General features: G+C 36.9%; 3 protein-coding genes, 1 long non-coding RNA gene and 1 pseudogene across 4 annotated transcripts; 4 read left to right on the top strand and 1 right to left on the bottom strand.

Annotated features, from left to right (window-relative positions):
* The first annotated feature begins 236 nt into the window (after positions 1–236).
* On the top strand, positions 237–4,171 carry LOC104701287 (LEAF RUST 10 DISEASE-RESISTANCE LOCUS RECEPTOR-LIKE PROTEIN KINASE-like 2.8). The gene is given in 7 exon segments (XM_087458860.1): positions 237–1,346; positions 1,825–2,020; positions 2,022–2,483; positions 2,697–2,767; positions 2,863–3,776; positions 3,778–3,851; positions 3,853–4,171. Coding segments are annotated over 7 exon segments (2,622 nt in total). The 5' UTR covers positions 237–610; the 3' UTR covers positions 4,022–4,171.
* A 719-nt stretch (positions 4,172–4,890) lies between these two features.
* On the bottom strand, positions 4,891–8,922 carry LOC104701286 (glycerophosphodiester phosphodiesterase GDPDL1). The gene is made up of 8 exons (XM_087458843.1): positions 8,374–8,922; positions 7,421–7,714; positions 6,709–7,329; positions 6,585–6,623; positions 6,227–6,511; positions 5,983–6,125; positions 5,408–5,894; positions 4,891–5,317 (listed from the first exon to the last, which is right to left on the bottom strand). Exons 1-8 carry the CDS (start codon positions 8,513–8,515, stop codon positions 4,986–4,988), a joined length of 2,343 nt encoding a protein of 780 aa, XP_087314969.1. The 5' UTR covers positions 8,516–8,922; the 3' UTR covers positions 4,891–4,985.
* On the top strand, positions 8,815–12,483 carry LOC147941454 (uncharacterized). The gene is made up of 4 exons (XR_015562112.1): positions 8,815–8,941; positions 10,429–11,084; positions 11,194–11,220; positions 11,312–12,483. It is a non-coding gene; the product is annotated as an uncharacterized LOC147941454 (long non-coding RNA).
* On the top strand, positions 11,539–12,483 carry LOC147941453 (LEAF RUST 10 DISEASE-RESISTANCE LOCUS RECEPTOR-LIKE PROTEIN KINASE-like 2.5 pseudogene; annotated as a pseudogene).
* A 4,447-nt stretch (positions 12,484–16,930) lies between these two features.
* Positions 16,931–18,367, top strand: LOC147941452 (uncharacterized). The gene is made up of 3 exons (XM_087458517.1): positions 16,931–17,714; positions 17,817–17,893; positions 18,005–18,367. Exons 1-3 carry the CDS (start codon positions 16,931–16,933, stop codon positions 18,365–18,367), a joined length of 1,224 nt encoding a protein of 407 aa, XP_087314643.1.
* The last annotated feature ends 684 nt before the right edge of the window (positions 18,368–19,051 follow it).

Genomic DNA, 19,051 nt, shown 5'->3' with positions numbered 1-19,051 from the left:
AGACAAAAAGACACAAAAGACGAACAAATTATTCAAATGAAGGACAAAAGATATAAAAAACACAATACATTAGAGATATTATGTTTTAGGTTTATCGGCAAATCACTCTCATTCCTCTCTTTCGAAGTGTAGATAGATTATGAGGTTGATGCGCCGAAAGCTTTTAAAAAAAGCTGGAAAATAAAAGAAAAAAATGTTTGTTCGCTTGTTACATTTTTCTTCTTCACTATCAAATCAGTCTCCGCAGTGATGAGAAAATTCTAAAACATTTGACTTTTCAAATCTTCTGTAGCTTTTATGGCAACTCTAAACTCTAAAGGATGAATAACTGAAAAACAGATATAGGAGAAAATATGGTATAAGCTTGGTACAAGTTTACCAACAAGTCCGTCTCATTCCCAGACAAGATTAGTCTTTCTTTATATTAGTTTTGTTTTCTAGCTTAGAATATAAACTTAGAGAAGTCATTATGTATATGTCCACTATTTTCACCTTGACTTGGTCTTTATGCTTCTCTTTCTCTCTCTTACTAATAAGTTGCTTGCTCTGCTCTTATTTAATTTATACAAACCAAAACAAGAAAACACAATGTTCATTGATCAAATAAATCATGTACCATCCCCTCAGTTCTAGTTTGATCTTGTTCTTCCTTTTCTCCTTATTCTACCAGCTTCCTTGTGCTTCAAGTAACCAGCAAGGACTCGGGTTGTTTGAGACTCAGTTTCAGTGTGTGAATATCACTGCTGGCTTCCCCTTTTGGGGAGGGAATCGGCACAAACCTTGCGGTCATCCGTTGTTTGAGCTTCACTGCAACAATAACATCACTTCTTTATTCATCTCAGATCAAGAGTTCTATGTTCTACAAGTAAACCAAAGATCTAAAACTCTTACCCTTGCGAGATCAGACCATTTAGGTTCATTTTGTTCCTCTGCATTCAATACCATAACCTTGCCTCCCGAAATATTTGAGCTTTCCCTAAATAATTACAAGAACCTCACCGTTTCATACCACTGTGATCCCAAGCATTCATACCTATCGAGCTACACATGTCCCGCTTTCGGTCTTTTTTCAATGTCTAAAAGCCTTGATTACCAGCATTTTTGCAAAGGCAGTTTCGAAGTTAACGTTCCAATGAGTTTCGTTCCAGAAGAGAGAGAATTAAATTTGACTCACTTGGAAAGCGTTTTAAGAAAAGGGTTTGAGGTGAAGCTGGTGATCGATGAGGTACCGTGTCAAGAATGTTCATCCACTCGTGGAATCAGTGGTTTCAACAGTACCACACAAATTTGCTGCAACGGATCTTCACCGTCAGGAGGAGTTAAGTGCGTACCATATCAACCCAATGGTGAGTTTCCTTCATCTCTGTTTTTTCACCTATTCTTCCTTTTCACCATTTTTACACATGATTTTTTTTTCTTATACTCCCTCCGTTTCAAAATATAAGATGTTTTAGAGGTTTTGGTTTGTTTCATAATATAAGATGTTTTCAACTTTCTAGGCAACTTTTAGATTAATTTTATATTTTTTTATTAGTTGTTTTATGTAGTCTTGTTTTTGATTGGTTAAACTTTTTAAAAGTAGGCATTCCTTATTATGCGTGCTTTTAGTCAAAACATCTTATATTTTGAAACCGAGGGAGTATTATATTACAAATATAAGCTGTATATTGTTTTCTTCGTCAACATTTTCCTAGAGGCTGACCTGCAAGGAAACAAAAACAAGAGAACACAATGATTAATAATATGTCTGTCACTGAAAAAATCTTTGTCCCAAACGATCATGCTCTTTGTGATCCCATTTCTTTTGTTTTTTTTTTTGGTCAGCTGATGAGCTGTATAAACGCTGCAGTAAATGGTTTAACTGTGGGGATCAGATATATCTACGTTACCCCTTTTGGATACCAGGTAGAGAAAACTGTGGCCACCCGGACTTCAAGCTCGACTGTAGCGGAGGATTCGCGGAGTTTAACATCGCCTCTATAAAGTTGAGAATTTTATCTAGTGACTATTATTCTACTATAAGATCTTTGTCCCTCAAACCCACTAAATGCCCTAATTATCAAAATCATCCTTCCAATCTTTCAACTCGCTGCTGAGACAGAGCTGTTAACATTATATTACAACTGCCAGTTCCATTCGTCGGCTCTTTCTTCAACTATTTACGGTGGAGAGTTGGGTTGTGATGGGGGAAGAAGTTACTATGTGACGAGAAACCTCTCTTCTACTTTACTTTATGGGTTTAGAGGCCTTTTAAACAACTTCAAGGTAATGTGTAAAAGAAACGTCAGTATTCCAGTGTCTGGGTCGGCATTGGAGACACTGCAAAGAGGTCCCACTCTAGATAATCTAATGATGGCTCTTGAACAAGGTGTTGAGCTTAAGGTCAACTTAGATTGTTTGACGTGCATCCAATCTTCTGGTTCTTGTGGATATAATCAGACCTCAAGTAGCTTCGTCTGTTATTGTAAAGATGGAACGCATAACAGTTCATGCCGACACAATGGTAAGATTTCTTTGGATTATTTACAGCAAATTCAAAGTTGCTGTCTTCGATTCCAACTTTCTTATTGGTGTTATTTGATGGTTGCAGGAACGAATATTGGGGGCGACATAGGTGCTTTAACTTTCTTGGAGTGACTGTTTTTATCTTCCTAAAACCATTGTCTTCTGTTTTTTGTTTCGAAATTAAATCAAATTTGGTCCTACGCTGACAATTTTTACTTATTTCATTGTTTCACAGCAACGGCGATATTTTATAGTTTCCTAGGTTAGTGTGGTGCTCAAAGATATTTCAAATTGCTTTCCATCTTCCTTGGTGTTAAAAAGTTAATAATTGAAAAGATTTTCTCTGCCTTTTTACAGCTCTAGGTTTATTAACAGGTGTTGTTATTATTCTACTGGTGCTACTATGCCCTTTCTTCAGAGTCCAAATTTTCCGAAAGAGAAAAACATCATATGATCTGAGACTACAGAAAATGAAGGCTCTTATTCCACTCAAACACTATACTTATGCCGAAGTGAAGAAAATTACAAAGTCGTTCGCTGAAGTGGTTGGGAGAGGAGGCTTTGGAATTGTTTATAGCGGAACCCTTTCTGATGGTCGTATGGTTGCGGTGAAGGTTCTGAAAGAATCAAAGGGTAATGATGGTGAAGACTTTATTAATGAAGTTGCCAGCATGAGCCAAACATCTCATGTCAACATTGTTTCACTACTTGGATTCTGCTGTGAAGGTTCGAAAAGAGCAGTTATATATGATTTTTTGGGGAATGGGTCGCTGGATAAGTTCATTTCAGACAAGAACTCAATAAATTTGGACTTAACCGCACTATATGGGATCGCGCTAGGAGTTGCGCGTGGTCTAGAGTACTTGCACTACGCATGCAAAACAAGGATAGTGCATTTCGACATTAAACCTCAGAACGTGCTTTTGGATGATAACCTTTGCCCAAAAGTCTCTGATTTCGGACTTGCTAAACTCTGCGAGAAGAAGGAGAGCATCTTATCATTGTTAGACACAAGAGGTACAGTTGGATACATTGCACCAGAGATGATCTCTCGACTTTATGGGAGTGTTTCTCACAAGTCCGATGTGTATAGCTACGGGATGCTGGTCCTTGAAATGATAGGTGCAAGGAAGAAAGAAAGATTTGATCAAAACTCTGCATCGAACGCAAGCTCAGTGTATTTTCCAGAATGGATCTATAAGGATCTTGAGAAGGCAGACACTGGAGGGCTTAGCGAGAATGGAATCAACAGCGAAGAAGAGGAGATAGCAAAAAAAAATGACAATAGTGGGTTTGTGGTGTATTCAGTCTTCCCCATCAAACCGCCCACCAATGAACCGAGTAGTAGATGATGGAAGGAAGCCTTGAAGCACTTGAAGTGCCTCCGAGGCCTCTCTTGCAGCAAATTCCAGCCGCGCTGATTTCTAAATCTTTTAGGATTTCAGAGGAGAATTCAAGCTCCTCCAAGATACTGTTATGCTCACCAAATTCCGAGCCGGAATCTTCAAGTTTGTGAATAGAAAATCGTGTTAAGGTCATAGGTTTAGAGGAGAGATTCTAGACAGTTATGTTCGTAAATGTTATTTTCATAAGAAAAGTAAAACACATTTGTAAAATCTAATTCGTTTCTTCCATGAATCTTTCTCTCTTTTTGTAGAATGAAAAACAGGGCACCAGTGTTGGGACAAAGTTAATGAAGTATAAGTGTCTGACAGATACACGGAATGGTCTTTGACTTGTTCCACACTATATACACGGAATGGTCTTTGACTTGTTCCACACTCTATATCTCTCTGTAATATATTACATTCTCTCTGAAACTGAAACATAGGAAAAACAAGTTCATTGCGGAAGGGTCTTTTAACTGGGACTGTTATTTTTCAGTAGGTCCGTCTGAGAAAATGCTAAGTGCCTCACTTTGAGGTCGTCCAAACAATAGAAAACAAAAACTAGATTTTTCTTCTCAAAATTGTGAGTTTTATATGAAAAATTACACATCTATAACGTGTGGTCCAGGTAATTATTTGTTAAGTGTATAACAGTATAACTAGTAAATATTACGATGATTTTATGATTAAGCCACATTTTGTATTTGTTGTACGAGTTTGGTAATTTTGATAGTTTGAGAAACAGATAAAGTATCCGCCCAACAGCTTAGATTGATGGAAGAAACACGTTTTTGAAATTATGAGAGGAAGAAGAAGACAACAATAAATTGGTGATAGTGTGGATTCAATGAATCCGATTCATACAAAAAAATAATATCTAATTTTCAAAAGTTGAAAAATTGTCAAATATTCTTAACTTGTGGGATACGGGATTCTTATGTTTTGTTAGAATATGATATGTTTTTCTACAACATTTCTTGGTCTGGTTGTTTTTAAATTTGGAATTAATAATGCATAGAGAATTCTCATTATGGTTGTGACTGTTAAGATTTTACTGAGTCACACAGGAATATATTTACGACGGCTGAAGAATTATGAACAGAGAGGAGATAAGATCAAATAAGTAGAAGAGAAAGGGAAAAAGACAAAGAGGACAAGAGATATAGTGAGTCGGATTTGTCCGCTAGGTGCTTGTGCATTGGTTGATGGGGCTCCTGGCGCTACGGTTGAGGCTCCTGGAAGTAAGGTTGGGGCTTTTTCTGTAATTGGAGGCAGTGGTGGCTCAATGACATCAGCATCTGTGATAATTAGGTTTGGAGCTTCGGCTGGAGGTAAGGACTGAGGACTCATAAAGGCTAAGAGGGCTCTGGGTTTAACAGGTTCCATGTAAGGTGGCGTTTCTTTTCTTCCCAAACATCGATTCGCTGCAGAAGAGAGAAAAGAAAAGTTAAGACATTGATGCTTATGGTAATCATTTTTGAAGCATTTGGTGACAAATATTGTAGGCAACTTACTTTTGTATCTTGCAGCAGTGAAAGGGAACTCGGTGATGATTCCATTGATACCGACTAAAGAGATGTATGTGTTTATCTCAACAGTTGCATCAGCGAAGAAGTCATATGGTTGAGAGACAAATTCATTCTGAAATAGTCCCACATAAACCGGGAGCTTAGACTTCTGCAACCTCTCCACAACATTGGTTTGCCCAGTGAGAAACGAATCAGAGTCAGGAAAGACTGATGCTTTGTTTATGACAACAGCGTTAGCGAATTCTTTTATTTTTTCGATACCATAATCGCTTATATCGCGGATGCATTCTTGAATTTTGTAAACAGTCTTGTACTTGCTCTGCTTCTTGAAGTCAAGTAGAACCGAGCTGTCCGTAGACTGAATAATAGCCTTTGATGTTGTTGTTCCATTGTTGTAACCAGCTTCTATGAGTGTATCGAGAACCGCTTTAACCACATCGAGTCCTTGCTCGACTCTCAAGTATGCTGTATTCTGAGGGATGCAAAAAGACATTAGAAGATGTCCGATTGATAAATAAATAAATAAAAAACTCAGGACTAAGATTTACACGAGAACTCGCCTCTACATTGATCAAGACACCAGAGAGAGAAGTGGAGTTTTTTGCCAAGTTTAGGACTTCAAAAAGGGAAATAAGGTTTCCCGAATTTCTCTCTTTAGGATGTCTAAACATATTGTCGTTCTTGTAGGGGCTTGAAGTAGCAGCTGTACGAAAGGACAGGAAAAAGAAAGCTCTGTGATTAGTAGTAACAAACTAGCATTTGTTGAAGGCTTGAAGCAATTGGAAAATTAGAAGGGAAACTTACGAGTCAAATTCTTGATCTCTGGCCATGTGAGACTAAAAGTGTATATTCCATCAACTGAACTAAACTCAGGAATAATTGTGGCACGGTTCATAAAGGGAGATAGGGTGACCATTGTGCTGTCCTTGAGATTTATTGAACTTAAGCAAAAGGGTGTACCGTCGCTGGACATTTGGACCGAGCAATCAATAACATCAGCACCATCTTTGATAGCCTTCTCATATGCCAAGTTTGTACATCCAGGAAAGTCCCCACTCGCACCATTTTTTGATATAATTAGAAAATCCACTGCAGCATGAACCGTTTAAAAGATGATGATAAAAGTCAATGATAATGTTTGTTAAGTAATTACTTTCAATACCTTGTTTTGTAGCGTTTCTGTCAATGTGGGAGAAGCAGTCTGAGGACAATTTGAAAAGGAAACTTTTAAGTATTTCCAACAACGTTTTAAGGACAAAATGGTCTGTAGAAAAGATTTTCCTTACCAATTGATGCAGATGCAGTCATGGGAAAATCAGAGATCACACCATCCACTGAGAAATCACCATTGTCCACAAAAGATAGATACTCAGACACTGGATCGTAACTATAGTTATAAGCGAGATCATTATCATTTGCGAAACCTGACACATATACTTCTAATCCTGCTTTGTGAGCATCTTGAACTAATGATGTAGGAGGAAGCAAGTACTGATTGTCATCGAGTGGAAATATGTAAGACTTGGGAACAAGAATCTTTGAAGCAAACGTCTTGACAAAAGCTAAGTTACTCAATATAGAACCGTAGGTTCGGTTTGTTGTCGGCTCGAAATCTTCTTTCCCAAGAAACTGAAACACAAAACTCGGTCCATTCCGCTTGAAATGGCCAGTAATTTTCTTAAAGAAATTCACTTCAGGAGAAGAGATGAAGTCAATGGAAACAGTTCTTGAAACTGATACTAGAAAACTGCTCATGCTTAAATTGTGTTGCTCGTAGAATGCATCGTGCTGAACATGCAACCACAAACCTCCTTGTGGCTTAATTTGCTCGGTTACATTTTGAATTGTGGGAATCGTATATCCATTTCCATCGAATTTATCTGTTCGCGATAATATTCCTCGAATCACTAAGGTAATAAGAAAAAACCATTTGTGAGAAGTTACAAGAAAAAAACAAAACGTAATTGATTGTTGTAACACTTTATAACAAACACTTACAGGAAACATTCTGGAGATCTCTCAAGGAGAAAGCAATGGTGAACCAACCCTGAGTACTGACTCCATTAACCGGGTAAGATTTTTGACCATTTGGGTAAACATTTTGAACAGTTGAAGCATTGGCCATATTTAAATCGGGGAAGCAAATCCCAACTCCATCTTTGGTTAGCTGAACATCACACCATAGAACAACATCGGCTACACTTGTCTGGATTGCAAGATTATAAGCATCAAGACTCGAATCTGGTAACAATCCAGAAAACCCACCACGAGCAATCACACGTGGAGCATCACCTGGTAAATAAATAAAACGTGATCCTAAGTTACTTTTAATACGTGGAACAGTATTATGTTCCCATAATCAAAGTAATTACTTGACTTTTAATATTTGGGAACTATCTATAATTGATTCTAACTCTAATACACATATATGGATAAAGTAAGAAAGTTACTTGAATACTAAATCGAAAGTTACTTGAATACAATGCACAAAAAAAGGAGAGTAAATGAGAACAACTCTTACCACTAAGTTAAAAAAAAAATAAAAAATAAAACAATAATCATAATTTACCTTAACACAAAAAGTTAAAACTGTACTTCGATCGATACTTATAGCAAGCGCCACTTTAATGTCTAAAAAAATACAAATTTTGCATTACTATTTCTTTCCTGAAAATTTCAATGAAGAAATTAAAGTGAAGCCAAGCAAATACTAAACTTTAATTTCTTCATTGAAATTTTCAGGAAAGAAATAGTAATGCAAATTGAGTGTCTGCCAAAGACTTGTAGATCTCTGAGCATCTATAATTATCCCACATTCGTTACCATACATTATAAAAGAGATCACCGACTCTGAGTACTAATTTCTTCGAAGCCAAGCAAGCGCATATAGAAAAGAAAAAAGAAAAAAAAAAAAAAAAAAAAAAAAAAAAAGAGAATGAGAGCGCTCTCACCACTAAGTGTCTGCCAAAGACTTGTAGATCTCTGAGCATCGATTTGAGCAGCGAACAGCAGAATCAGAACAATACCACAACATAAACGCCATGAAGCTTGTAACCCTATAATTTTTTTATTGCCTTGAGAGGATGAACTCATTATGTAACTTCACCAGCTACTTTCTTCTCAGAGCAAGATACGAGAAAAAAAAAATAATCTAAAACTGGTTAATACCACAGTAGAAGGGATATCAATTTTAGTTCACCTGTCACGGTAAACTTTAAAACAGGTTGACTTATAAATTCTCTATGGTCGTCGATACGTATATTGATAGGTTAAAGAAGTTTCCGACAAATCTCGTGGTCGATATATTAAGAGGATGAAGACGAATAGATATTTTTTCCAACTAGTCCCTCTCATCTCTAATCAAGATAAAATTTTCCATGTTTTGCCTCATTATTCCTCAGACATACTTTCCAGAAGATAAATAACTGAATCTAACTCATCTGGAAACTGTTCTAAGAGAAGGAGTTGACGTGATGGTGAATACTGATGAGATAACGTGTGAAGAATGTTCATCCTCAAGTACGTTTCACTAAGTATTTTTTTTTTATTTTAGTTTTTTATTTTTTTTTGTCATTTTGGCTTTAGAGACTTTAATTTTATAAAATTTAGCTACAAAAAACTTAGCGGTAAAAATTTAAACTGTAAAAATATAATTGTTTACCAACCACTTTTAAAACTATAACTGTTAATTTTATTATTATTATCATATATTAATAATAAATATAAATTATGTCAGAAATTAATGCATTTTTGTATCCTACTATATTAATTGAGAAGTACAAATATGAAACTAACCTTAATTAATTAATAAAAAAACGAAAATTGGGGATATATAAAATAAAATAAATTTTAGAAAAGTAAAAAAAATATATTAGAATCAAAACTAATTTATACTTTAAAAATAAAATTAACAGCTAAGATTTTAAAATTCTAATCGAATAAAATCTATATAACTACAAATTTTATCAAAAAACTTTTCCAGCACAGGTTAAAATTTTTATCAAAAATCAAATCGATTAAAATATATAACAGTTCTATTTAACTGTTTAGATTTTAAAAATTAATAAATAAACAATAAAAAGATATAGATATATTATCTTATCTATTTAAAAAAATTATATTATTCTTTTAGCCACCGTTCTTTAGGAAAATAAAACTAAGTTGAGATTTGAATACATTTAATGCTTGAAGGTGCTTATTACGACACGAAAGAGAAGCCACATAAAAAACAATAAATGTTGTTTTCAAAGAGTTTTTCAGAATCTTCACAAGATATATTTAATTGCTCTTTTTACATGTTAGTTATATCTTTTTACTTATTTCACAACTCTAGCAAAGATTACGTTTAATTGACAAAGGTTTAAACAATTTTATTCATTACATGCAAATGTTTTATTGACAGATTTCCAATAAACATTTTTTAAAATACAAAAATTATTTTAATCACAAAATTTTATAAATAACATAATAACAAAATAAATTACTAAAAAAATTTACCAAAAAAAGTTCAGCCCGCGGTTTTCCGCGGGTTAGTACCTAGTTGAGTAATATATGAGCAGTAAAAAATCCATTAAACACTAATCAATGCATTGTTTTGACGCTTTAAAAAAATAAGAAAACAAAGAAGATTAAATATAATGGATTGTGACGGCTTTAAAAAAATGAAAAAATAAGGAAGATAAAAAAAAAATGGGTTTCAAATCTTAAAAAAAAAAAAAAGCCAAAAAGTGTGATTAGCAAAAAAAATTAGTTATCAAAGCTTTAAATATTTTTAAAGTATTAAAAGTTTGTTATCAATCAGGGCTTAAGTATAATATTAATTGTTACATTTTCTTCCTCTTTTTTTTTTGTATGAATGTTTCATAAATAAAAAAACTCTGTTTAATTTACAAGATATGCATATGTGTTCTTTGAATTTTAAAGCATAGAGTTTTCTTAGTGATGGCTTTGTGTGTGATCTCATATTGTTCTTTTTAATAAGCTTATGAGCATTACGAACGCTGCAGTCAACCATTTCGCTGCGGGGATCAGGCCAGTCTTTTGTACCCTTTCTGGGTACGTGGTAGAGAAGACTGTGGCCATCCCTATTTCAAACTTGATTGTAGCAAAGAATTCGCAGAGCTAACCATCTCCTTAGCGACGTACAAAATCTTAGAAGCCAACTATGACTCTAGTATCATAAGACTCGCAAGATTGGATTACATAAACAATCTGTGTCCCCTATTAGACGCAGTGAATGCAACATTCCTTGACAGCGTACTTCCATTCGCTCCTCAGACCAAGATGCTAACAATATATTACGGCTGCCCAAAACTTTCATCTTCTGACGCTTCTTACTTTGGAGAGCTTCATTGTGGAAGGGATAAAAACGCTACAACAAACTACTATGTGACGAGAAACCTCTCCTCTCCTTCACTATACGAAAGTAACGGCCTTCTATCTGACAATTTGAGGGAAAACTGCAAAAAAGGTGTCAGTATACCAGTGTATGCGTCTAGATAATCTACAGAAGTCTCTTCAAAAGGGTTTCCAGGTTGAGCATAATGGAAACTGTTCAAGGTGCATTGAATCTAAGGGTGCTTGTGGATACAATCAGACTTCAGAAAAATTTGTCTGCTATTGTAAGGATGGGACCTATGGAAATAATTGTGCCTCTAGAAAGGTAGTCACGGTAAACAACTCTATTTACTAATATTTTTTTTTTCTTAACCATTTCGAGACAAGTTTGGTTATATATTTCTGAGAAATATTACTTTTCAATGGTTGTACAGGAACTTCTGTCACTATTATTCGCATTGGTAAGTCTCCTGGCCAGAGAGAATATGAATTTTTCTTAATTTCAAGATCAATAAAGAAGTTACTAACTCATACGTTATTTCCGGTTCGCAGTTTCAGGTTCAGTAGCAGGGGTTCTTTTGTTTATTGTGTTAATAACATTGTTTCTCCGTTTTCTTCGGGTGAGAGAAATAAGATTGAGACACCGGAACCTGAAGGCTCTTATCCCGCTTGAACACTATAGTTACACACAAGTGAAGAGAATCACAAAGTCGTTTGCAGAAGTGGTTGGGATAGGTGGATTTGGGATTGTTTATCGAGGAACACTTGGTGACGGCCGTATGGTTGTAGTGAAGGTCTTGAAAGAATCAAAAGGCAATGGTGAAGACTTCATCAATGAAGTTGCGAGCATGAGCAGAACTTCTCATGTCAACATTGTCTCCTTGCTTGGTTTCTGCTCTGAAGGTTCTAAAAGAGCAATTATTTATGAATTTTTGGAAAATGGGTCACTTAATAAATTCATTTCAGGCAAGAGCTTAGTGAGTTTGGACTGGACGGCGCTATATAATATTGCGCTAGGAGTTGCTCGTGGTCTAGAGTACTTGCACCATGGATGCAAGACAAGGATTGTACATTTTGACATTAAACCACAAAATGTACTCTTAGATGACAATCTCTGCCCCAAAGTTTCAGATTTCAGCCTAGCTAAGCTCTGTGAGAAAAAAGGGAGCATCTTGTCAATAGTGGACACAAGAGGTACCATAGGGTACATTGCACCGGAGATGATCTCCGGAGTTTATGGGAATGTGTCGCACAAGTCAGATGTCTATAGCTATGGAATGTTGGTTCTTGATATGATCGGTGCAAGGAACAAAGAAAAAGCTAATCAATCCTCTACTTCTAGCACAAGTACTATGTACTTTCCTTAATGGATCTATAAGGATCTTGAGAAGGAAGACGATGGACGGCTTAATGGGAATGGATTCACCTGTGAAGAAGAAGACATAGGAAAGAAGATGACATTGGTGAGTCTATGGTGTATTCAGCCTTCCCCAGCAGATCGTCCACCGATGAACAAAGTTGTAGAGATGATAGAAGGAAACTTGGATGCTCTTGAAGTCCCTCCTAGGCCTGTTTTTCAAGTTCCGACAGTGCCTGTACAAGAATCTTCAACATTTTCAGAGGATATCTCTGGTTACACTTAAAGATAATCCAAAAAGCCTCCTAATTGTAACATAGGAATATCCCAAAGCAAAAAAATATATATATATACATCTATTCAAAAAGTCACATATTATCAACATTCTGGATTAACCAAAGGGCTTTTGAGTTGAACTATATATTTTTTTTCTTTGTTAACCTAGTTAATATAGATTTCTATAGCGATAAAACATTTTGAGGGGTTACAAGAAAACATGAAACCAACACTTTGAGTTTCATCAACAAATTATCCAAGCTGTTTGAATAAAACTACTACTTTATCCTTGTTCTTCTTCGCAAAAAACCTATTGTCACATTTATTAACAAAACTCTTAGTGGGGTAATAGCAATGTAAGCATCAACACAAACATTCATTTGAGTATTCACTTAGTCATTATTGCTAAATCTTAGTAGCAATGATAATCCACGAAGCCACATAATTGGAACATAAGGATATGTCAAAGAAAATAAACAAACAGCTATTTATACATCTATTCAAAATTTATATATTATCTACATTCTGGATTAACCAAAGGGCTTTCATGTTAATCAATTGCTATTGTTAAATATATGATTGCATAGAAAAGAGTGCTATATTTGATGAATACATGATAGCAATACCAAAACTGCTATCAAATATAGTGAACCTATTATAATGGGCGATGATAGAGCATTTGTTAAAACACTATAGTATTGTTAAATAGTGTTTTTCGGCCGCTACAAAAGACCAGTGCATGAGCTATAACTTTTTACTTTGTTAACCTAGTTAATAAATATTTCTATCGCGATAAAACATTTGAGGGTTACATGAAAACATGAAACAACACTTTGAGTTTCATCAACAAATTATCCAAGTTGTCTGAATAAACTTCTGTTTTTTTCCTTGTTGTTCTTCGCAAAAACCAATTGTCACATTTGTTAACAAAACTCATAGTGGGGAAATAGCAATGTAAGCATTAACACAAAATATTATTCGCTTAGTCAATCTTGCTAAATCTTAGTCCTAACTGTTGTCGAAACATCTATCCATATAAAAGCTTAATTTAGTTTGACGAGAAACTAAGACCGTTCGATATATAAGTGAACGTTTCCAACGTAAGACTTAGACGGTAGCCATAAAGAGCTGATACCATTACTGACCTTTCAAGTCTCCTAAACCGTCTTTGATCAGCTTTAAAGGATCAAGATAAACAGATTAGGGGTAGAAATAAGGAGATTGTGGATTATTGTCATCAAGTTCAGAAGACCAGTTCAGGTTACGAACTGGGCTGTCGCTGTTACAGGGGCGATTTTGGGCCGTGAAGGACTTTCGGATGTGGACCATAACCAAGTCGGTTGGTTTGTGTTTCTTTACAAGGAAGAAAGGCAAGTTTCCAAAAAAGAGAAGGAGTTGGAAACCCTAAACCTAATTGGAATAAGGCGGCTTCAAGGTTATATATAAAGAAAGGCAAGGGTTCACAATGGAGAAGCGGGAGAAGAATCACCAACATAGAAGCAAGGGAGAGACAAGTTAGAGAGAGAGAGAGAGTTTTCGGGTTTAGAGAGCCTCTTGGTAATCTATTGTCTGTAAGGGCTTCGCGTTAGATAGGTTTCTTATTCTTCTTGTTCTTGTTCTCTGGGTTGTTCTTACACTAGAAGCATAGGTGAATAAGCTTCAGGGTCGTGTTTCTGTCAGGTACCTATAAGAGAGAAATAGAGAGTGTTAGATTGAGAGACAAGAGAGAATTGTACTGAAACTTATACTTGCATTTCTTTAGTGGATATTTGCAAGGATCAGTCCTTGCACGAGACGTACTGTCCGGTTTGGAGGGGAACTCGTTAAATTCTGGTGTTGATTAGTTCTTGTTTCGCACTCATACAGAGTTAGACTAATCGGGTGAAAACACTTACAAGTGGTATCAGAACTTATAAGTGGTATCAGATCTTTTAAGTGGTATCAAAACACCTACAAGTGGTATCAGAGCACCAAGGTTAAGCAGAAGGCGATCTAGTATCAGGTTCTGCGGGTGATTACACTAAAATAAATCAAGTAGAAGAGGAGGATCGTGAAACAGTCATGGAATCAAACACACAAAAGTTTGAGGTTGCAAAGTTCGACGGTAAAGGAGAATTTGGACTGTGGAAATTCAAGATCCGATGTCAGCTGCAGTTATAGGGGTTAGGGCACACTCTCAAGGAACCAAAGACCGTTACTACGACAGAACAGACCAGTTCGTCTGCAACTCCTGCAGAAGGTGGCAAGGCAATAGCAGGAGTGAAGAATGGGACGGAGAAGGTTGAGTTTTATCCAGCTAAAGACAAGAGAGCAAGGACTCTAATCTGCCACTGCGTAAGGTCATGAATGAACTCACGGCATTGGGAGTTTGGAAGGCCTTGGAAAGGGATTATCAATCAAAATCCCTACCTAACTGCATCTACTTGAAGCAGAGGTTTTGCATGTTTCAAGTTTGAAGAACAGAAAAGTATAGAAGACAACTTGGATGTGTTTCTTAAACTGGTGGATGACTTGGCCAATTTAAACATCAACATCTCTAATGAAGATCATGCTATTCAGATTTTGTCTGCTCTACCAGAGCCATATGAATCTCTAAGGGACAATCTTAGGTATGGAGCTGGTAAAACACAATCCTTAACCATTGATGATGTTACAAGCGCTTCTTACTCTAAGGAAATTGAGCTAAAGCAGAAAGTCAAGTCAAAGGCAAACTCAGAAGGTCTGTTTGTGAGCAGAAGGAGGTCCGAGAATAGGAACAGTGGTCAAGGAGACAACAGGTCAAAGAGTAAGGATAAGAGATCAAAGTCAAGACAGAGGAATCAGCCTAAGGCAAGAGAATGTTGGGTCTGCGGGAAGAAAGGTCACTTTAAAGTAGATTGTCCGGAAAGGAAAACTACTAGTGCTGCAAACGTTGCTCAGGAAAAAGAGCAGCATGTGGTCCTAACAGCAAGCCTACAAAACACAAGAGATAAGTGGGTTATGGATTCTGGCTGTACTTTCCACATTACACCAGACAAAGACGCTTTGTTTGATCTCAAGGAGATTGATAGAGGGAAGGTCTTGATGGGTAACATTACTTACAGTGAAGTGAAAGGAATTGGCAAGCTGAAGATACTAAACCCCGATGGTTCTATTGTAACACTTACAGAGGTAAATACATGCCTACGATGGGCAGAAATCTTATCTCCTATGGGCAGCTTGAAAAGAATGGATGCAAATATGTTGGTGAAGACTTTGCAGTAACATTCTTCAAGCAAGGCAAGAAAGTGTTTATAGGAAAGTATCATGATGGATTGTACTATTTGCAAGGAATTGTCTTAAAAGGGGAAGCATCTGTGGCAAGAGCCCAAGTGAATTTCACTAACAGATGGCATTCCAGGCTATGACACATGAGTCTGAAGAACATGAATCTTCTGGTTAAAGAAGGTTATCTAGACTCTAAGGAAGTTCACACATTGGATTTTAGTGAAGAATGTGTCATAGGTAAGTCTCACAAACAAAGCTTTCCAGAAGCCAAACATACAACAATGGGCATCCTGGAGTATGTACACATCGATTTGTGGGGATCAGTCTCAAATGAATCAAGCTTGTCTGGTTGCAAGTACTTCTTAACATTCATTGATGGTTATTCAAAGAAGGTCTGGATCAGATTCTTAAGAAGTAAGGATGAGGTGTTTGAACAGTTTTCAGAGTGGAAGAAACTTGTGGAAAATCAAACAAACAAGAAGATCAAGTGTCTAAGAACAGACAATGGTCTGGAGTTATGCAACTAACAGATGGATAAACTATGCAAAGATTCAGGGATTAAGAGACATAGAACCTGCACTTATACTCCTCAGCATAATGGAGTATCTGAAAGGATGAACAGGACAATAGCTGATAAGATCATATGTATGTTAGCGGAGACAGGGATGGAGAAGAAGTTTTGTGCTGAAGCTGCTACAACTGCAGTTTACCTAATTAACAGGTCTCCTAATGCATCCCTGAAATTCAAGATTCCAGAGGAAGTTTGGTCAGGATCAAAGGTGGATTATAGTCATCTCAGACGATTTGGATGTGTGGTATATGTACACGTTCAACAGGACAAGATGAGTACTAGGGTTGTAAAAGGATTCTTCATGGGATACCCAGTTGGTACCAAAGGTTACAGGGTATAGTTACCAGAAGAAGGAAGGTGTACAATCAGCACGAATGTAGTCTTTGATGAGGAGAAGCTGTACAGGGAAAAAGAAATAGTACCTGAAGCTAAAAAGAAGAAGAAAGTCACTTTTAGCACAAATTTGATCCAGAGACCAAGCGCAGGTGATTCAGTTCAGAACTCTACTGGTCAAGGTGGAGCTAACGCAGGAAATACAAGTTCTATCGGTCAAGGTAGAGCTTCATCAGAAGATACAGAATCTACTGGTCAAGGTGGAGCTACTTCTGAAGGAATAGTGTCAGAAATAGAGACGGGAACAGAATCTGAATCATAGGAAGAAGAGGAATCGAATCCTGAACAGGAAAGCCAGGAGGTACAACATAAGTCTCTTGATGATTATATGCTGGCAAGAGACCGGAATAGAAAGCAGATAAAACCACCTACCAGATTTGATGGATCTCATTATGTGGCTTATGCACTGGCTTGTGCAGAGTATCTAGAAATAAATGAGCCAAATACTGTGAAAGAAGCTAGGAGAAGCAAATACTGGAAGAGGTGGGAACAGGCTATGATTGAAGAGATGAAGTCTCTACACAAGAATGAGACATGGGAAATTGTCTCTAAGCCAGACAAGCAGAAAATAGTGGGGTGTAAATGGATCTCCAAGGTAAAGGAGGGAATTCCTGGAGTTGAAGAAGCTAGATACAAGGCCAGACTTGTAGCGAAAGGGTTTACACAGGTTGAAGGAGTAGATTACAATGAAATATTTTCTCATGTAGTCAAACATGTTTCTATTCGAATCATGTTGTCAGTTGTGGTTAATTTTGATCTGGAATTAGAAAAACTAGACGTGAAGACTGCTTTTCTGCATGGCACCTTGGATGAAATCATCTACATGAATCAGCCTGAAGGATTTATAGAGAAAGGAGGAGAAGACAAAGACTGTCTGCTCAGGAAATCACTCTATGGATTGAAACAATCTCCTAGACAGTGGAATCACATGCGTATTGAAGGGTTTTATGATTCAGACTATGCTACTGATCCAGACATAAGTAGATCAGTTTTAGGTTATGTTTTCCAGGTTGGTGGAAACACAGTGAGTTGGAGATCCAGTCTTCAGCATGTGCTAGCCCTTTCATCCACAGAAGCTGAGTACATGGCTCTCACTGAAGCAGCTAAGGAGGGTATTTGGCTATAGAAGATATGCATTGAATTAGGATTTTATTCAGAGAGTTTTAAGCTGAATTGTGACTCACAAAGTGCAATTAGTCTAGCTAAAAATGCAGTGCATCATGACAAAACGAAGCATATTGCTAACAAAATTCACTTCATCCGGGAATTAGTGAATGATGGTTCTGTCAAGGTAATCAAAATCCACACTACTCTAAATCCAGCTGATATGTTGACCAAGGGATTACCTGGTAATGCGTTCGAGAGCTGTCTCGTAACGCTGAAAGTCATCACCTGATTTAAGCAAGGGGTACTTCGAGATGGTTCTGTTGATTGGTCATCTCGTAGGAAAGGTAGAGAAGCAATTGTAAGGAACTACAGTGCACTCTCAAAGGAAATCAACAAAGGAAGATTGAAGATGGTAAAATCTGAAATCAGGAAAGGGTCTCAGGGGTATACTTGGGACAAGCAGGGCAAGGCGTCGAACTCCTTGTGTTCTTCTTCACGTGGAAACTCAATAAAGAACATGTTAAAGTTTGGGAGTTGTTCAAGATACAGAGGGAAAACAGAGAAGCATCACAAGATAGAGTTACTTTTGTGTTTTCAGGTTACCTATATTGTGAACAACAACAACATTCTTCAAGGGGAGGTTGATGAAAACTGCTGAAAGTATCCATTGAAGATGGCGACACGATTAAAGCTTCGTCGGAACAGATGAAGTTGAACCAGACGACAAAGGTGGAGATTTGTGGATTATTGTCATCAGGTTCAGAAGACCAGTTCAGGTTACGAACTGGACTGTCGCTGTTACATGGTCGAGTTTGGGCCGTGAAGGACTTTCGGATGTGGACCAGAACCAGGTCGGTTGGTTTGTGTTTCTTTACAAGGAAGAAAGACAAGTTTCCAAAAAGGAGAAGGAGTTCGAAACCCTAAACCTAACTGGAATAAGGCGGCTTCAAGGTTATATATAAAGAGAGGCAAGGGTTCACAATGGAGAAGAGGGAGAAGAATCACCAACATAAAAGCAAGGGAGAGACAAGTTAGAGAGAGAGAGAGTTTTCGGGTTTAGAGAGCCTCTTGGTAATCTATTGTCTGTTAGGGCTTCGAGTTAGATAGGTTTCTTATTCTTTCAGTTTTCGGGTTTAGAGAGCCTCGGATCCAAAACCTATCAAACTAAAACACTCAAAGAAAGGAATCTCTGAGCTCACCTTCTTCAATAAAAACAGAGCAGCCAAAGTCAATAGCTTTGAGCACAACATCCTAATCATTACTCGAGAGCAAGAAATTCTCAGGCTTTAAATCACGATGCATCACACCCATGGAATGGCAATTCTTCACAACATTCCCAATA

The sequence above is a fragment of the Camelina sativa genome, chromosome 7 (genome assembly GCF_030686135.1).
Source record: "Camelina sativa cultivar CO46 ecotype springtype chromosome 7, ASM3068613v1".
Lineage (NCBI taxonomy): Eukaryota > Viridiplantae > Streptophyta > Magnoliopsida > Brassicales > Brassicaceae > Camelina > Camelina sativa.
The sequence above is the reverse complement of the archived record's forward strand: the minus strand, read 5'-3'. Positions and strand labels throughout refer to the sequence as shown.

Coding starts and splice junctions, on each gene's coding strand:
- LOC104701286 (XM_087458843.1), bottom strand. CDS start 8,515: ATGAGTTCATCCTCTCAAGGCAATAAAAAAATTATAGGGTTACAAGCT. Junction 7,330..7,420: donor AGATCTCCAGAATGTTTCCT/GTAAGTGTTTGT, acceptor TTATTACCTTAG/TGATTCGAGGAATATTATCG. Junction 6,512..6,584: donor CAGAAACGCTACAAAACAAG/GTATTGAAAGTA, acceptor TTCATGCTGCAG/TGGATTTTCTAATTATATCA.
- LOC147941452 (XM_087458517.1), top strand. CDS start 16,931: ATGCTGGCAAGAGACCGGAATAGAAAGCAGATAAAACCACCTACCAGA. Junction 17,715..17,816: donor CACTGAAGCAGCTAAGGAGG/GTATTTGGCTAT, acceptor CTAAAAATGCAG/TGCATCATGACAAAACGAAG. Junction 17,894..18,004: donor TGAATGATGGTTCTGTCAAG/GTAATCAAAATC, acceptor ACCTGATTTAAG/CAAGGGGTACTTCGAGATGG.